Source organism: Oncorhynchus masou, chromosome 27 (genome assembly GCF_036934945.1).
Source record: "Oncorhynchus masou masou isolate Uvic2021 chromosome 27, UVic_Omas_1.1, whole genome shotgun sequence".
NCBI lineage: Eukaryota > Metazoa > Chordata > Actinopteri > Salmoniformes > Salmonidae > Oncorhynchus > Oncorhynchus masou.
The window spans coordinates 61,148,456-61,172,437 of NC_088238.1; the positions used below are offsets into that span (position 1 = coordinate 61,148,456).

Genomic DNA, 23,982 nt, shown 5'->3' on the forward strand with positions numbered 1-23,982 from the left:
ACGTCAGTGGGCATACAGAATGTGTAGGTGAAACCTTCCGAGTTCTAACGGGACAAATAGAAAGAAAATTAACACCAGAGATGGTTTTACCGTTGTTGTTTTTTTGAGGATAAACTGTTTACCGATAGAAAAGGAATCGGTTTATCCATGTTCGCCTTTTACCTACCAGTAGGATTCATCGAGATCTGCCTGCCTTTGTGGAAAAAAACCATCTTCCTCCTACCCTTCCCATCCATCCGTCTTCATATCAGCGCTCTCGTGCCTGCCCTCCGGTGCTCACTCTGAAGGAAACGGTAGCGGTTGGCTCAGTCTCGAGCCCCACCTGCGCGTAGGACGAAGCCAAGAAGGGGCTGGCTGTTATCACCGCACAGAAGCACAGAGTAACACTGACCGACGTTGATGTAATTGTTAACGGAAGACATCTGGGCTTTGTCTAATCTATGCTATGAGGTGAATGAATCAAACCATGCAAGGCGTGAAGAATAACCGAGAGGCACAGGGTAAATTAACTCCTTGGATCCCGATAGAGGCGACGTTCAGTCAGCGTGGATAATGCGCATTTGCTGCAGGCTCTACTGTCATCACTACAGTGTAACCGGATCTCGACCGGCGACGGATGGGTTGACTCCCGCCGCGCCGAGGAGGTGGTCCCAGCCTCCGGCCCGGGCCGCCGCTCCCGGGGTGGGTCCCCATCCCTGGTCCCGTTAACCGTAGGGCTAACGGGAGGGCGTGTGCCAGGGGAAAGAAGAGAGAGAAAATGCAGACGGAGGTGCCAGTAGCCCTACCGCCGGAGATAGGAGAGGATACCATAGCGGACGGGGAAGGGAGCGAGGAGACCATAGCGGACGGGGAAGGGAGAGAGGAGACCACAGCAGACGGGGAAGGGAGAGAGGAGACCACAGCACACGGGGAAGGGAGGGAGGAGACCACAGCAGACGGGAATGGGAGAGAGGAGACCACAGCACACGGGGAAGGGAGAGAGGAGACCACAGCACACGGGGAAGGGAGAGAGGAGACCACAGCACACGGGAATGGGAGAGAGGAGACCACAGCACACGGGGAAGGGAGAGAGGAGACCACAGCACACGGGGAAGGGAGAGAGGAGACCACAGCACACGGGAATGGGAGAGAGGAGACCACAGCACACGGGGAAGGGAGAGAGGAGACCACAGCAGACGGGAATGGGAGAGAGGAGGTAGGCTCAGGGGAACAGTGTGACTGTGTGTGAATAGGTTAGGGGTAATGGGGATCTTTGGACCCGCGTGCTTAGCCTAATTGTCTTTAAGGTCTACCACCAATAGCCTCGATCAGATGCTCATTTTTTTTATTTGTTTATCCTTCTTTTTATAGATTTGTCACTCTTGTTTTATTCCCTCAAAGGAAACCGAGCGCATTCCTTCTTGTGGCCTTGTTGATATATATATATATTTGTGTGTGTGATGCTGCATAGTTGAAAGGGACTAAATATGCATGCCTAGGCAGACACAACACATTTAGCCTAGAAATTGAAAGGCCAAACTTATAGGGATGGTTGGCCTACGGGACAGAACATATCTATAGCATTCACACTTCCAACAAGATGTATTTTTGTCAAAGGGAGAGAAAAAAATCCATGGCACGTCCAAAAAGGGCAAATACAATATTACTGTACCATGGCGCTGGAATTGGAAAAGTGCATTAAAAAGCAAGGTGTCCTATTTTAAGTACCTTATATTTCAGGCTGCCTCTTGCCTCTGAGCCGCGTTTATGAATAGACCGACAGAATATAGAATTAGCCGAGGTTACTCAAGACGAAACACAATATAAACCTGCCATTGTTAGCTGCTAGGTTGCTATTCTCATCTCCATCCTCATCCCTTCGTGTTCAATCTCTCCATCTTTCCCTTGCGGTCCCATGTCTGCATTGCAGTCTGAAGGGAAGAGCCCCGAGCCCAACCGTAAAGGACTGTTTCTCTGCCTCATATTGTCTCGTTTTGCACACTTTGTACAAAATAATAAAATGCAGTACTACAGGATATTTCTTAACGTAGCTCTTTATTAGCTAGCAATAACTGACATGTTCACGTTTCTCCAACCAGGATCCAAACTGCCATGACCTTACCATTTGGGTGGTCTTAACCAATCATAGCACAGTGTGATATGGCGGTAAAAAATGCATCCAATTACAATTAGGTATGTTTACACGTATGAATATTACACATCTCTCTTTTTCTCGCCACCTCTCACCTCACCTATTCCTTTAACAACATAGCCTACCGTCTCTCACCCTCCATCTCTCTCAGTCCCTGTCCTCATCTCGTTTTCTCTCACCTAAAAAAACGCATCTTGGTCATTCCTCCCTCCCTCCAGTCCGGACCTGTCTCTGCTTCTCCCCTTCAATTGAAATTCTCACGGCCTCGCTGGCCATTTCTCGACGAATATGAATCATAAGAGGTGTGGAGGGCTAGTCATGGTTGAAGAGAGTCCTAGTTAGACATGTAGTAGTAGACTAGTCATTTCTCACTGAGAAGGACATTACCGGTAGATGTTGTCAACTGTCATTTTTTTCCGTTAAAAACATTTTTTCCCCCCAAACCCACAACATTCCATGCGCGAGTCATCAGCGTTTTCGCGCCTCTTATAGTTACTTCCGCTCAGCGATCCAATCAGAATCCAGCAGATTTCAATTGTCTATTGGGGGGAGGAAATAGATAAAAACATATATCAATTATTCAGTCAGTGTCTTTTTGTAAATAGCTCGGTTTTACTGACAGTGGTTTTAGTCACTGTAACTGCTAAATATTTAGCCATGCTCACCATCATTTAGAAAGGCTAGAGACACGTGGTCACAAGCATGACATCATCTAGTCTAGTAGATCACATGTAACCTAGATTTGAATGTTTGGAGATGACACATTGAACATGCAGTAGGCTACATGGTGCAGTGTCAAATTATAACAGAGGCAGAGCGGGATGGAGAGAGAGAGAGAGGGGAGAAAAAGGAGGAGGCTGTTGTTATTTCTGTTTTTGGCACTATGTTTCCCTGGGGAGGTACAATCTGTTGTTTCACAGTCATCTCTTTTGGCAGCCTCTCAGTCTCTGTCTCGTTGTCTCCCGGTCCCTCTCTTTGCAACTCTTCACACTTATCATCCGAAAGACTAAAATATTCATATTTTCTTGTTCGTCCATCCATTCCCGGCCCCCTGTTTTTCAAAAGTTATCTGATCATATTTCTGCAATCGCATAGGATTAAATGCATAGAAATATACTTAATAGAAAAGGCGTATAATTGACTTGAATGGCGGACGCCCATTCTATTCACTATATTTCTATGCGTTTAATCCTACGCCTCGGGTTACAGTGGCCTTGCCCCGATAACAGACTGTTGGGCAGCGTTCTAACCTCCATCTTATTCCCTATAACTTCCTGTGTACTTTGTTCTTTTGACCAGGGCATTATGGGTGGAAAAGGACACTGTATAGGGAATATGATGCCAAACGGTTCATGTAAATATACTATCAATGTGGTGCAGGGCTTAACACACACACACACACACACACACACACACACACACACACACACACACACACACACACACACACACACACACACACACACACACACACACACACACACACACAGAGACGCACACACAGAGAAACACACAGAGACACACACACACAGGGACACAGACACACAGAGAAACACACAGAGACACACACACACAGACAGACACACACACACACACACACACACACACAGAGACAGACAGACAGACAGACAGACAGACAGACAGACAGACAGACAGACAGACAGACAGACAGACAGACAGACACACACACACACACACACACACAAAGACACAGAGAGAGAGAGAGAGAGACACACACACACACACACACACACACACACACACACACACACACACACACACACACACACACACACACACACACACACACACACACACACACACACACACACACACACACACAGAGAGAGAGTACGGTCAGATAAGGGAGTAAGTAGTATGCCAGTAATCTATAAAAATATCCACTATGTCTCTCTCTACTAACCTGCTCTCTCTCTCTCTACTAACCTGCTCTCTCTTCTGGTCTCTCTCTCTCTCTACTAAGCTGCTCTCTCTTCTGGTCTCTCTCTCTCTACTAACCTGCTCTCTCTTCTGGTCTCTCTCTCTACTAACCTGCTCTCTCTTCTGGTCTCTCTCTCTACTAACCTGCTCTCTCTTCTGGTCTCTCTCTCTACTAACCTGCTCTCTCTTCTGGTCTCTCTCTCTACTAACCTGCTCTTTCTTCTGGTCTCTCTCTCTCTACTAACCTGCTCTCTCTTCTGGTCTCTCTCTCTCTCTCTCTACTAACCTGCTCTCTCTTTTGGTCTCTCTCTCTCTCTCTCTCTACTAACCTGCTCTCTCTTCTGGTCTCTCTCTCTCTCTACTATCCTGCTCTCTCTTCTGGTCTCTCTCTTTCTCTACTAACCTGCTCTCTCTTCTGGTCTCTCTCTCTCTACTAATCTGCTCTCTCTTCTGGTCTCTCTCTCTACTAACCTGCTCTCTCCTCTGGTCTCTCTCTCTAATATCCTACTCTCTCTTCTGGTCTCTCTCTCTACTATCCTACTCTCTCTTCTGGTCTCTCTCACTACTATCCTACACTCTCTTCTGGTCTCTCTCTCTACTATCCTACTCTCTCTCTCTCTCTACTATCCTACTCTCTCTTCTGGTCTCTCTACTATCCTACTCTCTCTCTCCTAACCTGCTCTCTTCTGGTCTCTCTCTCTCTCTCTACTAACCTGGTCTCTCTCTCTACTATCCCACTCTCTCTTCTGGTCTCTCTACTATCCTGCTCTCTCTTCTATCTCTTCTGGTCTCTCTCTCTACTAACCTGCTTCTCTCTCTCTCTTCTGGTCTCTCTCTCTCTACTATCCTGCTCTCTCTTCTGGTCTCTCTCTCTACTATCCTACACCTCTCTTCTGGTCTCTCTCTACTATCCTATCTCTTCTGGTCTCTCTCACTACTATCCTACACTCTCTTCTGGTCTCTCTCTCTACTATCCTACTCTCTCTCTCTCTCTACTAACCTGCTCTCTCTTCTGGTCTCTCTCTCTCTACTATCCTACTCTCTCTTCTGGTCTCTTTCTCTATACTATCCTACTCTCTCCTCTCCCTGTCACTTTCAGCTTTCTGAGTTTTCTCTGGTTCCTTTTATAAACTGATCAATAGAAAGAGAGCCAGAGAGAGAATGGAAAGAGGGGGGGTGGAGAGAGAGAGGGGGGGTGGAGAGAGAGAGGGGGTTCAGAGAGAGGGGGTGTGGAGAGAGAGAGGGGGTGGAGAGAGAGAGGGGGGGTGGAGAGAGAGAGGGGGTGTGGAGAGAGAGAGGGGGTGGAGAGAGAGGGGGAGATGGAGAGGCGGAAGGAGAGAGAGGGGTATGGAGAGGGGGGATGAGAGATAGGGGGGATTGAGGGAGAGCGGGTGGAGAGAGAGGGGGATTGAAAGAGAGGGGGATGGAGAGAGTATATGGATAGCGAGGTATAGTATTCCCTTCATTTTCGGCACCTCTCACAGAAAGCTCATGCCAGTCAGCAGTGAAACAGTTAAACAGTGTGTACGTGTGTGGAGCCAAGTTATCAGAGCTGTTGCAGCTAGCCTCTGCATAGTGCAGGGTTGGAGCGAAGGATGGAGAGAGAGGAAAGAGAGGGAGAGCAACGTGGAGAGAGAGAAGAAGAGAGGGAGATGGAAAGGGAAGGATAGTTGTGCTGACTGGACATCTGGCGAGGGCACTAGTGTCATTCTCTCTTTCTTCATCTCTTCTGTCGTTTCCTTGCCTCCCTCCCTCCATCCATAACCAAGACCATTACATAACCAAGACAACAACATAACCAAGACAACGACATAACCAAGACAACAGCGTAACCAAGACAAAAGCATAACCAAGACAACAATGTAACCAAAACAACAACGTAACCAAGACAACAATGTAACCATGACAAAAGCATAACCAAGACAACAATGTAACCAAAACAACAACGTAACCAAGACAACAATGTAACCATGACAACAACGTAACCCGGACAAGACAACAACGTACCCCAGGCAACAACATAACCCTGACAACACAAACCGAGTGAGAGAGACCACCCAGTACTGTGTATCTCACTTCTAGATGTCAGTCAGATTGGGGATAGGTCTGGGAGAGTGTTTGTGTGTGGGTTTAAATAATTCACTATGCTCGTAGCAGCATGAACATATGACATCTCTGCTGTGGGAAAGTGGGTTTTTATAAGAAGCACTTAGACTGTATGTTTGTGCGTGTCTGTGCTAGTGCACTTAGCTCATGATGGATAGATAAGGCAATGAAGGATACTATACTGTATTCAACACACACACTCAGGTTAGGGTCAGGTTAGACTAGATACAATTTATAAGGTTAGGGTCAGGTAAAACTAGACACTAGTTAAGGTTAGGGTCAGGTAAAACTAGACACTAGTTAAGGTTAGGGTCAGGTAAAACTAGACACTAGTTAAGGTTAGGATCAGGTAAGACTAGATACTAGTTAAGGTTAGGGTCAGGTAAAACTAGACACTAGTTAAGGTTAGGGTCAGGTAAGACTAGATACTAGTTAAGGTTAGGGTCAGGTAAGACTCGATACTAGTTAAGGTTAGGGTCAGGTAAGACTAGATACTAGTTAAGGTTAGGGTCAGGTAAGACTCGATACTAGTTAAGGTTAGGGTCAGGTAAGACTAGATACTAGTTAAGGTTAGGGTCAGGTAAGACTAGATACTAGTTAAGGTTAGGGTCAGGTAAGTGGTTAACATCTAAATATTGCACTACTTCTAGTGTTTCTACCTGGCCCTTAGCGACTACAAAACCTGGCACTTAGTGACCACATTACTTGGCCCTTAGCGATGGAATCACCTGGCCCTTAGCGACCGCAATACCTGGCCCTTAGCAACTGCAAAACCTGGCCCTTCGTGACCACATTACCTGGCCCTTAGCGACGGCATCACCTGGCCCTCAGCTGCATCAGGCCCTTAGCGACCGCAATACCTGGCCCTTAGCAACCGCAAAACCTGGCCCTTCGTGACCACATTACCTGGCCCTTAGCGACGGCAGCACCTGGCCCTTAGCGACGGCAGCACCTGGCCCTTAGCGACGGCAGCACCTGGCCCTTAGCGACGGCAGCACCTGGCCCTTAGCGACGGCAGCACCTGGCCCTTAGCGACGGCAACACCTGGCCCTTAGCGACCACATTATGGACAGAGGTTTCCATTAGAACCAGAACCTCCTCAACACGTGGATGATCGCGCGCACACACACACACACGCACACGCACACACACACACACACACACACACACACACACACACACACACACACACACACACACACACATATATACACACACACACACACACACACACAGTATATATACACACACACACACACACACACACACACACACACACACACAGTATATATACACACACACACACACACACACACACACACACACACACACACACACACACACACACACACACACACACACACACACACACACACACATGCCCAGGAGAGGTGTGTGTGTGGGGGTGACTCTAATCTTCACTCTGTCCTGTAATTGTTTTGGGTTTTACGAGGGATTACAACTTTGTCATTGTTTGTTGATGTGATATTTGAATTATGAGTACCCCTCCTCTCCCCTCTAACATATCACCAGTGTCTGCTGCTGTAATCTGTGGTTTGTGAGGGATTACAGCATTATCACTCACAGAGATCTATGCTGCCCTACCAAGCAAAAAAGGCAGTGACTGCACATTTGGTCGAAAATGAGTTAATGTCATTTTTGCAACATTAAATACGTGCTTAATCACGTGGACAAGTCTCCTGCCTCTATTGTAATTGTGTTTAGGAGTAAATGGGGGTCATGTTAGCAGTAACTGGATAAAGTTACTATGTAACCCAGGTAAATAAAAAACATTTTTCTCAGTTCCACACTATGAATAGTTACTGCCTTTTTGCTTGGTAGGGCAGTGTAGCTGTTGGTGCTCTATGACACTGCAATAGAAGGGAACTTGCTATTTACTTTGTCGTCTGTCCGTCCGACCCCCCCCCTCCCCCCTAACAGCAGCGTCCCCTCCAGAAGTCCTTTGCCGCCTCTCTGTGTCGTGAGTCTCACTGGAAGTGCCTCCTCTTGACTCTTCTCATGTATGGGTGTTTCGCCATGCTGGGTTGGTGTGCAGTCTGCCGTGTGCCTGTCTTGGGTTCCGGGGAGCACGTGGTCGTCTCGGCTACGGCTGCCACTACCGCCACCTCCTCTGGCTTGCCTCAACTACACCTTGACAGGTTAGTGTATATTACGTTTACTTCAGTCTCCCTCTACCCTAAAAAAGAAAATACAGCAAATCTTCAAGAAATGTTCTTCAGGGAATCTTCCTTTTCTAATTTTACCCTTTGTGTTTTATGTTCATTATCACTTTTATTGTTTTGTTTTTACTGCTGTGAATAAGTGTTGATGGGGTTTTAAATACACTTTAAATAAAGTTAAATACCCTTTAAAATAAAGTTAAATACAGTTTAAATAAAGTTAAATTATCTTTTAAATAAAGTTAAATACAGTTTACATAAAGTTAAATACACTTCAAATACAGTTTAAATAAAGTTAAATACAGTTTAAATAAAGTTAAATACAGTTTAAATAAAGTTAAATACAGTTTAAATAAAGTTAAATACAGTTTACATAAAGTTAAATACACTTCAAATACAGTTAAATAAAGTTAAATACAGTTGAAATAAAGTTAAATACACTTTACATAAAGATAAATTCTCTTTTAAATAAAATTATATTCTCTTTTAAATAAAGTTCAATTTTCTTTTAAATAAAGTTAAATTCTTTTTTAAATAAAGTTAAATTCTCTTTTAAATAAAGTTAAATCGACTTTAAATGAAGTTTATTACACTTTAAATAAAGTTAAATGCACTTTAAATAAAGTTACATTATCTTTTAAATAAAGTTAAATTCAAGTTGAATTGTGTTTGTATCCTCCATCCAGTTCAAGAGGCTATCTGTACATTCCTAAAAGCCTCTGCATTTACTGCGATGCGGTCTCTGCAGAAGTCATGGCATTCATACCTCCCGCCCCCACCTACCGTCAACCAATCATGTTACAACATTTGGGCGGCACACAGCGATGCGGTACAGAGCTCAGTTTGGCCTCTCTCTGCCTCCAGAGGCTCCGCAATTCCGTCACACCATCCATATGGAGCCTCCAAACTTTTAAATAGTGTTTGATTGTGTTTGTATGAACATGACCTTTCTCTCTCTTTCTCCCTCCTCTAACTTCTCTTCCTTTCTCCCCCTCCCCCCCCTCTCTCTCTCCCCCCTCCTTCTCTCTCTCTCCCCCTCCTCTCTCTCTCTCCCCCCTCCCTCTCTCTCTCTCCCCCTCCTCTCTAAATCTCTCCCCCTCCTCTTCTTCTCCCTCCCCCTCCTCTCTCTCCTTCCCCCCCCCTCCTCTCTCTCCCTCCCCTCCTCTCTCTCCCTCCCCCCTCCTCTTTCCCTCCCCCTCCCTCTCTCCCTCCTCCCCCTCCCCTCCCCTCTCCCTCCCCCCTCCTCCCTCCTTTAAATCTCCCTCTCCCCCCTCCTCCTCTCTCTCTCCCAGCTCCTTCTCTCCCTCCCCCTCCTCTCTCTCTCTCCCTCCCCCTCCCTCTCTCTCTCTCTCCTCCCTCCCCCCCCTCCTAAATCCTCTCTTCCCCTCCCTCATCTCTCTCTCTCTCATCTCTCTCTCTCTCCCTTCTCTCTCTCTCTCCCCTCCTCTCTCTCTCTCCCTCTCCCTCCCTCTCTCTCCCCCTCTTTTCTCTCCATCCCCCTCTCTCCCTCCCTCCTCCTTTCTCTCTCTCTCCCTCCCCCTCCCTCTCTTCTCCCTCCTTTCTCCATCCCCATCCCCTCTTCTCTCTCCCTCCCCTCCCCCTCCTTCTCTCTCCCTCTCCCTCCCTTCTTCTCCCTCCTTTCTCTCCATCCCCCCTCCTCTCTCCTCTCCCTCCCCCTCCCTCCTCTCTCTCTCCCCCTCCTCCTCTCTCCCTCTCCCCCCTCCTCTCTCCCCCTCCTTTCTCTCCATCCCCCTCCCCTCTCTCTCTCCCTCCCCCTCCTCTCTCTCCCTCCCCCTCCTCTCTTCTCCCTCCTCTACAGCCCATGTTCCAGTGGTTATGTGTATATTCCTCTAGCCTTCCTCGCTATGCTGTACGTGGTGTATCTAGTGGAATGCTGGCACTGTTACTCCAAGACCGCCATTTTGGCTCACGCGGAGACGGCAGAGGTACGTGACTTTGACTTTCATTTTGGTTGAGACTCTCATTGTGTGTCCCTATCTGTTGTTCTTTTGGGGAAATCTAATTGGCTTTGGTAAAGTGGGCAAGAGGTGTTTTGTAGAGTGAGTTGGGGGAGACTGACTGTGTGTCCAGGTGAGTGGGGGAGACTGACTGTGTGTCCAGGTGAGTTGGGGAGACTGACTGTGTGTCCAGGTGAGTTGGGGAGACTGACTGTGTGTCCAGGTGAGTTGGGGGAGACTGACTGTGTGTCCAGGTGAGTTGGGGGAGACTGACTGTGTGTCCAGATGAGTTGAGGAGACTGACTGTGTGTCCAGGTGAGTTGGGGAGACTGACTGTGTGTCCAGGTGAGTTGGGGAGACTGTCTGTGTGTCCAGGTGTGTTGGGGGAGACTGACTGTGTGTCCAGGTGAGTTGGGGGAGACTGACTGTGTGTCCAGGTGAGTTGGGGGAGACTGACTGTGTGTCCAGGTGAGTTGGGGAGACTGACTGTGTGTCCAGGTGACTTGGGGAGACTGACTGTGTCCAGGTGAGTTGGGGAGACTGACTGTGTGTCCAGGTGAGTTGGGGAGACTGACTGTGTGTCCAGGTGAGTTGTGGAGACTGACTGTGTGTCCAGGTGAGTTGGGGAGACTGACTGTGTGTCCAGGTGAGTTGGGGGAGACTGACTGTGTGTCCAGGTGAGTTGGGGAGACTGACTGTGTGTCCAGGTGAGTTGGGGAGACTGACTGTGTGTCCAGGTGAGTTGGGGAGACTGACTGTGTGTCCAGGTGAGTTGGGGGAGACTGACTGTGTGTCCAGGTGACTAGGGGGGCTGACTGTGTGTACAGGTGAGTTGGGGGAGACTGACTGTGTGTCCAGGTGACTTGGGGGAGACTGACTGTGTGTCCAGGTGAGTTGAGGAGACTGACTGTGTGTCCAGGTGACTTGGGGGAGACTGACTGTGTGTCCAGGTGAGTTGGGGAGACTGACTGTGTGTCCAGGTGACTTGGGGGAGACTGACTGTGTGTCCAGGTGAGTTGAGGAGACTGACTGTGTGTCCAGGTGACTTGGGGGAGACTGACTGTGTGTCCAGGTGAGTTGGGGAGACTGACTGTGTGTCCAGGTGAGTTGGGGAGACTGACTGTGTGTCCAGGTGAGTTGGGGAGACTGACTGTGTGTCCAGGTGAGTTGGGGGGATTGACTGTGTGTCCAGGTGAGTTGGGGGGATTGACTGTGTGTCCAGGTGAGTTGGGGGGATTGACTGTGTGTCCAGGTGAGTTGGGGGGATTGACTGTGTGTCCAGGTGAGTTGGGGGGATTGACTGTGTGTCCAGGTGAGTTGGGGAGACTGACTGTGTGTCCAGGTGAGTTAGGGGCGACTGACTGTGTGTCCAGGTGAGTTGGGGAGACTGACTGTGTGTCCAGGTGAGTTGGGGAGACTGACTGTGTGTCCAGGTGAGTTGGGGAGACTGACTGTGTGTCCAGGTGAGTTGGGGGCGACTGACTGTGTGTCCAGGTGAGTTAGGGGCGACTGACTGTGTGTCCAGGTGAGTTGGGGGAGACTGACTGTGTGTCCAGGTGAGTTAGGGGCGACTGACTGTGTGTCCAGGTGAGTTGGGGGCGACTGACTGTGTGTCCAGGTGAGTTGGGGAGACTGACTGTGTGTCCAGGTGAGTTGGGGAGACTGACTGTGTGTCCAGGTGAGTTGGGGGCGACTGACTGTGTGTCCAGGTGAGTTGGGGAGACTGACTGTGTGTCCAGGTGAGTTGGGGAGACTGACTGTGTGTCCAGGTGAGTTGGGGAGACTGACTGTGTGTCCAGGTGAGTTGGGGAGACTGACTGTGTGTCCAGGTGAGTTGGGGAGACTGACTGTGTGTCCAGGTGAGTTGGGGGCGACTGACTGTGTGTCCAGGTGAGTTGGGGAGACTGACTGTGTGTCCAGATGAGTTGAGGAGACTGACTGTGTGTCCAGGTGAGTTGGGGCGACTGACTGTGTGTCCAGGTGAGTTGGGGAGATTGACTGTGTGTCCAGGTGAGTTGGGGAGATTGACTGTGTGTCCAGGTGAGTTGGGGGAGATTGACTGTGTGTCCAGGTGAGTTGGGGAGATTGACTGTGTGTCCAGGTGAGTTGGGGAGATTGACTGTGTGTCCAGGTGAGTTGGGGAGACTGACTGTGTGTCCAGGTGAGTTGGGGAGATTGACTGTGTGTCCAGGTGAGTTGGGAGACTGACTGTGTGTCCAGGTGAGTTGGGGAGACTGACTGTGTGTCCAGGTGAGTGGGGGAGACTGACTGTGTGTCCAGGTGAGTTGGGGAGACTGACTGTGTGTCCAGGTGAGTTGGGGAGACTGACTGTGTGTCCAGGTGAGTTGGGGAGACTGACTGTGTGTCCAGGTGAGTTGGGGAGACTGACTGTGTGTCCAGGTGAGTTGGGGAGACTGACTGTGTGTGTGTCCCCAGGTGTATGAGCGTGTCACAAAGCTCCAGCAGGCCACTCCCTGTATCTGGTGGAAGGCCATCAGTTACCACTACGTCAGACGGACCAGACAGGTGACCAGGTATCGCAACGGAGATGCTTATACCACCACACAGGTAAGGATACACACACAGGTTAGCAGGAAAGGGTGAAAACCCACACCCCCAGCTCTGAGTTCAATTACACTACAACATTACCCCTGTAACCTGTCCCTCTCTACCCCCCATACACCATTACCCCTGTAACCTGTCCCTCTCTACCCCCCATACAACATTACCCCTGTAACCTGTCCCTCTCTACCCCCCATACAACATTACCCCTGTAACCTGTCTCTCTGTACCCGCCATACAACATTACCCCTGTAACATGTCCCTCTCTACCCCCTATACAACATTACCCCTGTAACCTGTCCCTCTCTACCCCCCATTTAACATTACCCCTGTAATCTGTCCCTCTCTACCCCCCATACAACATTACCCCTGTAACCTGTCCCTCTCTACCCCCATACAACATTACCCCTGTAACCTGTCCCTCTCTACCCCCATACAATATTACCCCTGTAACCCCTGTAACCCCTCAACATTACCCCTGTAACCTGTCCCTCTCTACCCCCCATACAACATTACCCCTGTAACCTGTCTCTCTCTACCCCCATACAACATTACCCCTGTAACCTGTCCCTCTCTACCCCCCATACAATATTACCCCTGTAACCCCTGTAACCCCTCAACATTACCCCTGTAACCAGTCACTCTGTAACCCCTCTATATTATAATTATTTTTCCACCTTTATTTAACCAGGTAGGCGAGCTGAGAACAAGTTCTCATTTACAACTGCGACCTGGCCAAGACAAAGCAAAGCAGTGCGACACAAACAACAACACAGAGTTACACATTAAAAACGTACAGTCAATAACACAATAGAAAAAAAAGAAAGTCTATATACAGTTTGTGCAAATAGCATGAAGTAAGGCAATAAATAGGCCATAGTAGCGAAGTAATTACAATTTAGCAAATGAACACTGGAGTGATAAATGAGCAGATGATGATGTACAAGTAGAAATACTGGTGTGCAAAAGAGCAGAAAAGTAAATTGAAACAATATGGGGATGAGATAGGTAGATTGGATGGGCTACGTACAGCTGCAGCGATCAGTTATCTGCTCAGACAGTTGATGATTAAAGTTTGTGAGGGAAATATAAGTGAGGGAATATATTATATAAATAATATATATATCTCCAGCTTCAGCGATTGTTTTCAATTAGTTCCAGTCATTGGCTGCAGAGAACTGGAAGGAAAGGCGGCCAAAGGAAGTGTTGGCTTTGGAGATGATCAGTGAAATATACCTGCTGGAGCGCGTGCTACGGGTGGGTGTTGTTATCGTGACCAGTGAGCTGAGATAAGGTGGAGCTTTACCTAGCATAGACTTATAGATGACCTGGAGCCAGTGGGTCTGGCGACGAATATGTAGCGAGGGCCAGCCGACGAGAGCATACAGGTCGCAGTGGTGGGTGGTGTATCGGCTTTGGTGACAAAACGGATGGCACAGTGATAGACATCCAGTTTGCCGAGTAGGGTATTGGAGGCTATTTTGTAAATGATATCGCAGAGGATCGAGGATTGTTGTGAAATAGGAAGCCGATTCTAGATTTAATTATTTTGGATTGGAGATATATAATATGAGTCTGGAAGGAGAGTTTACAGTCTAGCCAGACACCTAGGTATTTGTAGTTGTCCACATATTCTAAGTTGGAATTGTCCAGTGTAGTGATGCTAGGCGGGTGCAGGCAGCGAACGGTTGAAAAGCATGCATTTAGTTTAACTAGCGTTTAAGAGCAGTTGGAGGCCACGGAAGGAGTGTTGTATGGCTTTGAAGCTCGTTTGGAGGTTAGTTAACACAGTGTCCAAAGAAGGGCCAGATGTTTACAGAATGGTATCGTCTGCGTAGAGGTGGATCAGGGAATCATCCGCAGCAAGAGCAACATTGTTGATATATACAGAGAAAATAGTCAGCCCGAGAATTGAACCCAGTGGTACCCCCATAGAGACTGCCAGAGGTCCGGACAACAGGTCCTCCGATTTGACACACTGAACTCTGTCAGAGATGTAGTTGGTGAATAAGACGAGGCAGTCATTAGAGAAACCAAGGCTGTTGAGTCTGCCAATAAGAACGGTGATTGACAGATTCAAAAGCCTTGGCCAGGTCGATGAAGACGGCTGCACAGTACTGTCTTTTATCGACGGTGGTTATGATATCGTTTAGTACCTTGAGGTGGCTGAGGTGCACCTGTGACCAGCTCGGAAACCGGAATGCACAGCGGAGAAGGTACGGTGGGATTCGAAATGGTCAGTGATCTGCTTATTAACTGGGCTTTCGAAGACTTTAGAAAGGCAGGGCAGGATGGATATACTGTAGGTCTATAACAGTTTGGCCTAGAGTGTCCCCCCATTTGAAGAGGGGCATGGCTGCAGCAGCTTTCCAATCTTTAGGGATCTTGGACGATACGAAAAAGAGGTTGAACAGACTGGTAATAGGGGTTGCAACAATGGAGGCAGATCATTTTAGAAAGTGAGGGTCCAGATTGCCTAGCCCAGCTGATTTGTATGGGTCCAGGTTTTGCAGCTCTTTCAGAACATCTGCTATCTGGATTTTGGTGAAGGACATGCTGGGTAGGCTTGGGCACGTAGCTGCGGGGGTGCGGAGCTGTTGGCCAGGGTTGGGGAAGCTAGGAGGATTAGAAAGGCCTGCTTGCAGAAGTGTTTTAGGGAGCGTTTGACAGTGATGAGGGGTGGCCGTTTGACCGCAGACCCATAGCGGATGTAGGCAATGAGGCAGTGATCACTGAGATCCTGATTGAAAACAGCAGAGGTATATTTGGAGGGCAAGTTGGTCAGGATAGTATCTATGAGGGTGCCCATGTTTACGGATTTAGGGTTGTACCTGGTGGGTTCCTTGGTAATTTGTGTGAGATTGAGGGCATCTATTTTAGATTGTAGGACTGCCGGGGTGTTAAGCATATCCCAGTTTAGGTCACCTAACAGAACGAACTCTGAAGATACAGTTGAGGTCGGAAGTTTACATATACCTTAGACAAATACATTTAAACTCAGTTTCACAATTCCTGACATTTAATACTAGTAAATATTCCCTGTTTTAGGTCAGTGAGGATCAACACTTTATTTTAAGAATGTGAAATGTCAGAATAATAGTAGAGAGAATTATTTATTTCAGCTTTTCTTTCTTTCTTTCTTTCTTTCTTCACATTCCCATTGGGTCAAAAGTGTACATACACTCAATTAGTATTTGGTAGCATTGCCTTTAAATTGTTTAACTTGGGTCAAAAGTTGCGGGAAGCCTTCCACAAGCTTCCCACAATAAGTTGGGTGAATTTTGGCCCATTTGTCCTGACAGAGCTGGTGTAACTCAGTCAGGTTGGTAGGCCTCCTTGCTCACGCATGCTTTTTCAGTTCTGCACACAAATGTTCTATAGGATTGAGGTCAAGGCTTTGTGATGGCACCTCCAATACCTTGACTTTGTTGTCTTTAAGCCATTTTGCCACAACTTTGGAATTATGCTTGGGGTCATTGTCCTATTTGGAAGACCCATTTGCGACCAAGCTTTGACTTCCTGACTGATGTCTTGAGATGTTGCTTCAATATATCCACATATTTTCTTGACTCATGATGCCATCTATTTTGTGAAGTGCACCAGTCCCTCCTGCAGTAAAGCACCCCCACAACATGATGCTGCCACCCCCATGCTTCACGGTTGGGATGGTGTTCGGCTTGCAAGCCTCCCCCTTTTTCCTCCAAAACATAAAGATGGTCAATTTTTGTTTCATCAGACCAGAGGACATTTCTCCTTTGCTGTGGATATAGATATAGATACTTTTGTACCTGTTTCCTCCAGGGCTTTGTGATGGCAATACGTTGACTTTCTTTTTTTTCATTTGGAAGAACCATTTGCGACCAAGATTTAACTTCCTGACTGACGTGGATATATTGAAGCAACATCTCAAGACATAATTTTCCTCCTTCGTGATGCCATCTATTTTGTGATGTGCACCAGTCCTTCCTGCAGCAAAGAACCCCCACAACATAATGCTGCCACCCCCATGCTTCACGGATGGGATGGTGTTCTTCGGCTTACAATTCTCCCCCCTTTTCCTCCAAACATAAAGATGGTCATTATGACCAAACAGTTCTATTTTTGTTTCATCAGACCAGAGGACATTTCTTCAAAAAGTACGATCTTTGTCCCAATGTGCAGTTGCAAACCGTAATCTGGCTTTTTTTAATGGAGGTTTTGGAGCAGTGGCTTCTTCCTTGCTGCGCGGCCTTTTAGGTTATGTCAATATAGGACTTGTTTTACTGTGGATATAGATACTTTTGTACCTATTTCCTCCAGCATCTTCACAAGGTCCTTTGCTGTTGTTCTGGGATTGAGTTGCATTTTTCGCACCAAAGTATGTTCATCTCTCGGAGACAGAACGCTTCTCCTTCCTGAGCGGTATGACGGCTGGTGTTCCATGGTGTTTATACTTGCATACTATTGTTTGTACAAATGAACAAGGTACCTTCAGGCGTTTGGAAATTGCTCCTAAGGATGAGCCAGACTTGTGGAGGTCTACCATTTCTTTCTGAGGTCTTGCTGATTTTCCTATGATGTCACGCAAAGGGGCACTGAGTTTGAAAGTAGGCATTGTTATACATCCACAGGTACACCTCCAATTGACTCAAATGATGCCAATTAGCCTATCAGAAGCTTCTAAAGCCATGACATCATTTTCTGGAATTTTCCAAGCTGTTTAAAGGCACAGTCAATTTAGTGTATGTAAACTTCTGACCCACTGGAATTGTGATACAGTGAATTATAAGTGAAATAATCTGTCTGTAAACAATTGTTGAAACAATTACTTACTTGTGTCATGCACAAAGTAGATGTCCTAACCGACTTGCCAAAACTATAGTTCGTTAACAAGAAATTTGTGGAGTGGTTGAAAAATTAGTTTTAATGACTCTATCCTAAGTGTATGTACACTTCCGACTTCAACTGTAGATGTGTAATTCACGTATGGTGTCCAGGGCACAGCTGGGAGCTGAGGGGGGTCTAGAACAGGCAGCAACAGTGAGAGACTTATTTCTGGAGAGATTCATTTTTAAAATTAGAAGCTCAAACTTTTGGGGCATAGACCTGGAAAGTATGACAGAACTTTGCAGGCTATCTCTGCAGTAGATTGCAACTCCTCCCCCTTTGGCAGTTCTATCTTGATGGAAAATGTTGTAGTTGGGGGTGGAAATCTCATAATTTTTGGTTGCCTTTTCAAGCCAGGAATCAGGGAGTGTGTGCTAAAGCAGTGAGTAAAACAAGCTTAAGCAGCAGGCTTCTGATGTTGAGATGCATGAAACCTTTTTCGGTTACAGAAGTCAACAAATGAGAGCAGCTGGGGACACGCAGGGTCTGGGTTAACCTCTACATCACCAGAGGAAGAGAGGAGGAGTATGATGAGGGTACGGCTAAAGGCTATCAAAACTGGTCGTCTAGTGCGTTGGGGACAGAGAATAAAAGGAGCAGATTTCTGATCGTGGTGGGATAGGTTCAGGGCATAATGTACAGACAGGGGTATGGTAGGGTGTGGGTACGTACAGTGGAGGTAAACCCAGGCAATGAGTGACGATAAGAGAGGTTGCATCTCTGGACGTAGTTATGATGGGTGAGATCACAGCATGTGTGGGAGGAGGTATCTGAGGCATGCAGAATGGGACTAGGGGCTCCGCAGTAAACTAAAATAATGATAACTATCCTAAACAACAGTATACAAGGCATATTGACATTTGAGAGAGACATAAAGCGAGGCATAAAGCAATCACAGGTGTTGATTGGGAGAGATAGCTAAGACAACAACGGGTGTCCTGTAATCTGTCTCTCTGTAACCCCTCTACATTAACCCTGTAATCTGTCCATCTATAACCTCTCTGTAGCCCCTCTACATTACCCTGTTAACCTGTCCCTCTATAACCCCTCTACATTACCCCTGTAACATTACCCCTGTAACCCCTCTACATTACCCCTGTAACCTGTCCCTCTATAACCCCTCTACATTACCCCTGTAACCTGTCCATCTATAACCCCTCTACATTACCCCTATAACCCCTCTACATTACCTCTGTAACCTGTCCCTCTATAACTCCTCTACATTACCCCTGTAGCCCCCTCTACATTACCCCTGTAACCCCCTCTACATTACCCCTGTAACCCCTCTACATTACCCCTGTAACCTGTCTCTCTGTAACCCCTCTACATTACCCCTGTAACCTGTCTCTCTGTAACCCCTCTACATTACCCCTGTAACCTGTCTCTCTGTAACCCCTCTACATTACCCCTGTAATCTGTCTCTCTGTAACCCCTCTACATTACCCCTGTAACCCCTCTACATTACCCCTGTAACCCCTCTACATTACCTCTGTAACCCCTCTACATTACCCCTGTAACCCCTCTACATTACCTCTGTAACCCCTCTACATTACCCCTGTAACCTGTCTCTCTGTAACCCCTCTACATTACCCCTGTAATCTGTCTCTCTGTAACCCATCTACATTACCCCTGTAACCCCTCTACATTACCTCTGTAACCCCTCTACATTACCTCTGTAACCCCTCTACATTACCTCTGTAACCTGTCTCTCTATAACCCAGCTACATTACCCCTGTAACCCCTCTAAATTACCTCTGTAACCCCTCTACATTACCTCTGTAACCCCTCTACATTACCTCTGTAACCTGTCTCTCTATAACCCATCTACATTACCCATGTAACCCCTCTACATTACCTCTGTAACCCATCTACATTACCCCCTGTAACCCATCTACATTACCTCTGTAACCCCTCTACATTACCCCTGTAACCTGTCTCTCTGTAACCCCTCTACATTACCCCTGTAACCTGTCTCTCTGTAACCCATCTACATTACCCCTGTAACCCCCTCTACATTACCTCTGTAACCCCTCTACATTACCCCTGTAACCTGTCTCTCTGTAACCCCTCTACATTACCTCTGTAACCTGTCCCTCTATAACTCCTCTACATTACCCCTGTAGCTCCCTCTACATTACCTCTGTAACCCCTCTACATTACCTCTGTAACCCCTCTACATTACCTCTGTAACCTGTCTCTCTATAACCCATCTACATTACCCCTGTAACCCCTCTACATTACCTCTGTAACCCATCTACATTACCCCTGTAACCCCCTCTACATTACCTCTGTAACCCCTCTACATTACCTCTGTAACCTGTCCCTCTATAACTCCTCTAAATTACCCCTGTAGCCCGTCTACATTACCCCTGTAACCCCCTCTACATTACCCCTGTAACCCACTCTACATTACCTCTGTAACCTGTCCCTCTATAACCCCTCTACATTACCCCTGTAGCCCCCTCTACATTACCCCTGTAACCCCCTCTACATTACCCCTGTAACCCCCCTCTACATTACCTCTGTAACCTGTCCCTCTATAACTCCTCTAAATTACCCCTGTAGCCCCCTCTACATTACCCCTGTAGCCCCCTCTACATTACCCCTGTAACCCCCTCTACATTACCCCTGTAACCTGTCTCTCTGTAACCCCTCTACATTACCCCTGTAACCCCTCTCTCTGTAACCCATCTACATTACCCCTGTAACCTGTCTCTCTGTAACCCCTCTACATTACCCCTGTAACCTGTCTCTCTGTACCAGGTGTACCATGAGAGGGTTAACACCCACGCCTCCAGCTCTGAGTTTGACTACGGTCGCCACCGGGTTAAAGACGTCTCCAAGAAGCTCCAGGGACTTCAGGAGCACCCGGCTGTCAGGCTACGCTTCACCAAGTGTTTCAGGTGGTCACACACACACACACACACCACACACACACCACACACACACCACACACACACACACACACACACACACACCACACACACACCACACACACACCACACACACACCACACACACCACACACACACACACCACACACACACACACACACCACACACACACCACACACACATTTGGAATTCTAGATATCCTTTTACAAAGCATTGTTGAAAATTCAGAAAAATATACTCTTCTTGTGAGTTGAGTTTCCCACCCTTCGACTGGTTTGTGCTACTGGAAAAGCGCTATGAAATCCAATCTGTCAGTGAATCGATCAATGAATTCAATTGTTCCTCCGTTTCAGTTTCGCCAGCGCCCGTGCGGAGGCTGCATACCTCACCCAGCGAGCACACTTCTTCGGAGACAACGAGGGTCTTGATGATTACATGGAAGCGCGAGAGGGGATGCATCTAAAGAACGTTGATTTCCGGGAGCATATCCTGGCGTTCCCGGACCCAACCCGGCAACCGTGGTATTCCCGACCCCGGGTCTTCTGGCTAGCCTCAGCGTTCCTCTTCTCCTGGCCGCTCCGGGTCGTGTCGGAGTACTGCACGGCCCATGTACACTACCACGTGGAGAAACTGTTCGGAGAGGAGACGATCCGTGAGGGCGGAGGAGGCGACGGAGTGACGGAGGACGGAGGAACGACGGGAGGAGAGAGGAGCGTCAACGGCGGGGCGAGCTACAGAGCGATATCGCGGGTGAACACGGTGGACATGACGGAGCTGGAGTGGCATATTCGCTGTAATCAACAAATGGTTCCTTCGTATTCCGAAGCTCTTCTCATGGACTTGGAGAGAGAGAGCAATGGAGGAGTCAGTGGAACCGGAGAAACTAACACCACCTCATCCACACCCGGAGCTCCAGGCTCAGACCCCATCCAGGGGGGCATCCCAGCTGGTATGGCCCACCCAGTGGCCTTCTCTTCGGCTTACCTCCTCCAGAGCTGCCCCCGGTGCCGGAGAACCACGTCCAGCTCCAGCCTACCGTCCAGGCTAAGGGCACCGACAGGGAATCAAGCTCTGCTGAACGGCACCGTGGCTGAGATGAGGGTGAACGGTGTAGGGCAGGGGGGAGGAGGAGGAGGAGGAGGAGGAGGAGGAGGAGGAGGGAGGAGGTTAGTGTTGAGTCGTAGTGGGTTCTCTCTAGGGAGACTAGGGGGAACACGGCCGAGACCGGCGAGTCTGCTTCACTCTCGTAGTATGGGGGGAGGACTGGGAGGAGGACGTGGGGAGGACGGAGGAGGAGGAGGAGGGGTACTGGGGTTAGGGTCCCCGCAGGGTCAGGATGATGAGGAGGAGAGTCGAGGAGTTCTGGAAGGAGAGAGGGATGAAGAACAGGAGGAGGAGGAGGAGAGAGATGAGGAAGCAGCGCACGAGGGAGGAGGAGGAGGAGCAGAGGTAGATGAGGGGGTGAGGGAGGGAGAGAGAGATAGACCTCCGTCTTATCACGATGCGTTTTTCTTCCCGGTGTTGATCGTACACGGAGAGGAGAGCTGCCACGGTGGAGATGATGTGATGGACATAATAGTAAACTAACAGAAAACAAAAGGGATTAAATAAGAGATCACATTTAAATAGATTGATTTTCATAGTCTGACAGTGGAAATAAGGGATATTGTAGTACAGGACAAGAAAGAGTGGGATGTTGGAGATAGAGAGGTCTGATCATATGACAGAGAGATAGAGAGGTCTGATCATAATGACAGAGAGAGAGGTCTGATCATAATGACAGAGAGAGAGAGGTCTGATAATATGACAGAGAGATAGAGAGGTCTGATCATAATGACAGAGAGATAGAGAGGTCTGATCATAATGACAGAGAGATAGAGAGGTCTGATCATATGACAGAGAGATAGAGGTCTGATCATAATGACAGAGAGATAGAGAGGTCTGATAATATGACAGAGAGATAGAGAGGTCTGATCATAATGACAGAGAGATAGAGAGGTCTGATAATATGACAGAGAGATAGAGAGGTCTGATCATATGACAGAGAGAGAGAGGTCTGATCATAATGACAGAGAGATAGAGAGGTCTGATCATAATGACAGAGAGAGAGAGGTCTGATCATAATGACAGAGAGAGATAGAGAGGTCTGATCATAATGACAGAGAGAGAGAGGTCTGATCATAATGACAGAGAGAGAGAGGTCTGATCATATGACAGAGAGATAGAGAGGTCTGATCATAATGACAGAGATAGAGAGGTCTGATCATATGACAGAGAGATAGAGAGGTCTGATCATAATGACAGAGATAGAGAGGTCTGATCATAATGACAGAGAGATAGAGAGGTCTGATCATAATGACAGAGAGATAGAGAGGTCTGATCATAATGACAGAGAGATAGAGAGGTCTGATCATAATGACAGAGAGATAGAGAGGTCTGATCATAATGACAGAGATAGAGAGGTCTGATCATATGACAGAGAGATAGAGAGGTCTGATCATAATGACAGAGATAGAGAGGTCTGATAATATGACAGAGAGATAGAGAGGTCTGATCATAATGACAGAGAGATAGAGAGGTCTGATAATATGACAGAGATAGAGAGGTCTGATCATATGACAGAGAGATAGAGAGGTCTGATCATAATGACAGAGAGATAGAGAGGTCTGATCATAATGACAGAGAGATAGAGAGGTCTGATCATAATGACAGAGAGATAGAGAGGTCTGATCATAATGACAGAGAGATAGAGAGGTCTGATCATAATGACAGAGAGAGAGAGAGGTCTGATCATATGACAGAGAGATAGAGAGGTCTGATCATAATGACAGAGAGATAGAGAGGTCTGATCATAATGACAGAGAGATAGAGAGGTCTGATCATAATGACAGAGAGAGAGAGGGAGGTCTGATCATAATGACAGAGAGAGAGGTCTGATCATAATGACAGAGAGATAGAGAGGTCTGATCATAATGACAGAGAGAGAGAGGTCTGATCATAATGACAGAGAGAGAGAGGTCTGATCATATGACAGAGAGATAGAGAGGTCTGATAATATGACAGAGAGATAGAGAGGTCTGATCATATGACAGAGAGAGAGAGAGAGGTCTGATCATATGACAGAGAGAGAGGTCTGATCATAATGACAGAGAGATAGAGAGGTCTGATCATAATGACAGAGAGATAGAGAGGTCTGATCATATGACAGAGAGAGAGAGGTCTGATCATATGACAGAGAGATAGAGAGGTCTGATCATAATGACAGAGATAGAGAGGTCTGATAATATGACAGAGAGATAGAGAGGTCTGATCATAATAACAGAGATAGAGAGGTCTGATAATATG

At 47.5% G+C, this 23,982-nt stretch overlaps 1 protein-coding gene across 1 annotated transcript in view; it reads left to right on the plus strand.

Moving 5' to 3' along the window:
• Nucleotides 1-22,224, plus strand: part of LOC135515534 (transmembrane protein 151A-like) — a 27,977-nt gene extending 5,753 nt beyond the window's left edge. The window contains exons 3-8 of the mRNA XM_064939151.1: nt 715-1,195; nt 8,120-8,337; nt 10,178-10,304; nt 12,753-12,884; nt 20,508-20,647; nt 20,991-22,224. Of these exons, the coding sequence (XP_064795223.1) occupies nt 715-1,195; nt 8,120-8,337; nt 10,178-10,304; nt 12,753-12,884; nt 20,508-20,647; nt 20,991-22,224 (2,332 nt within the window). The remainder of the gene's footprint in view (nt 1-714; nt 1,196-8,119; nt 8,338-10,177; nt 10,305-12,752; nt 12,885-20,507; nt 20,648-20,990) is intronic.
• The last annotated feature ends 1,758 nt before the right edge of the window (nt 22,225-23,982 follow it).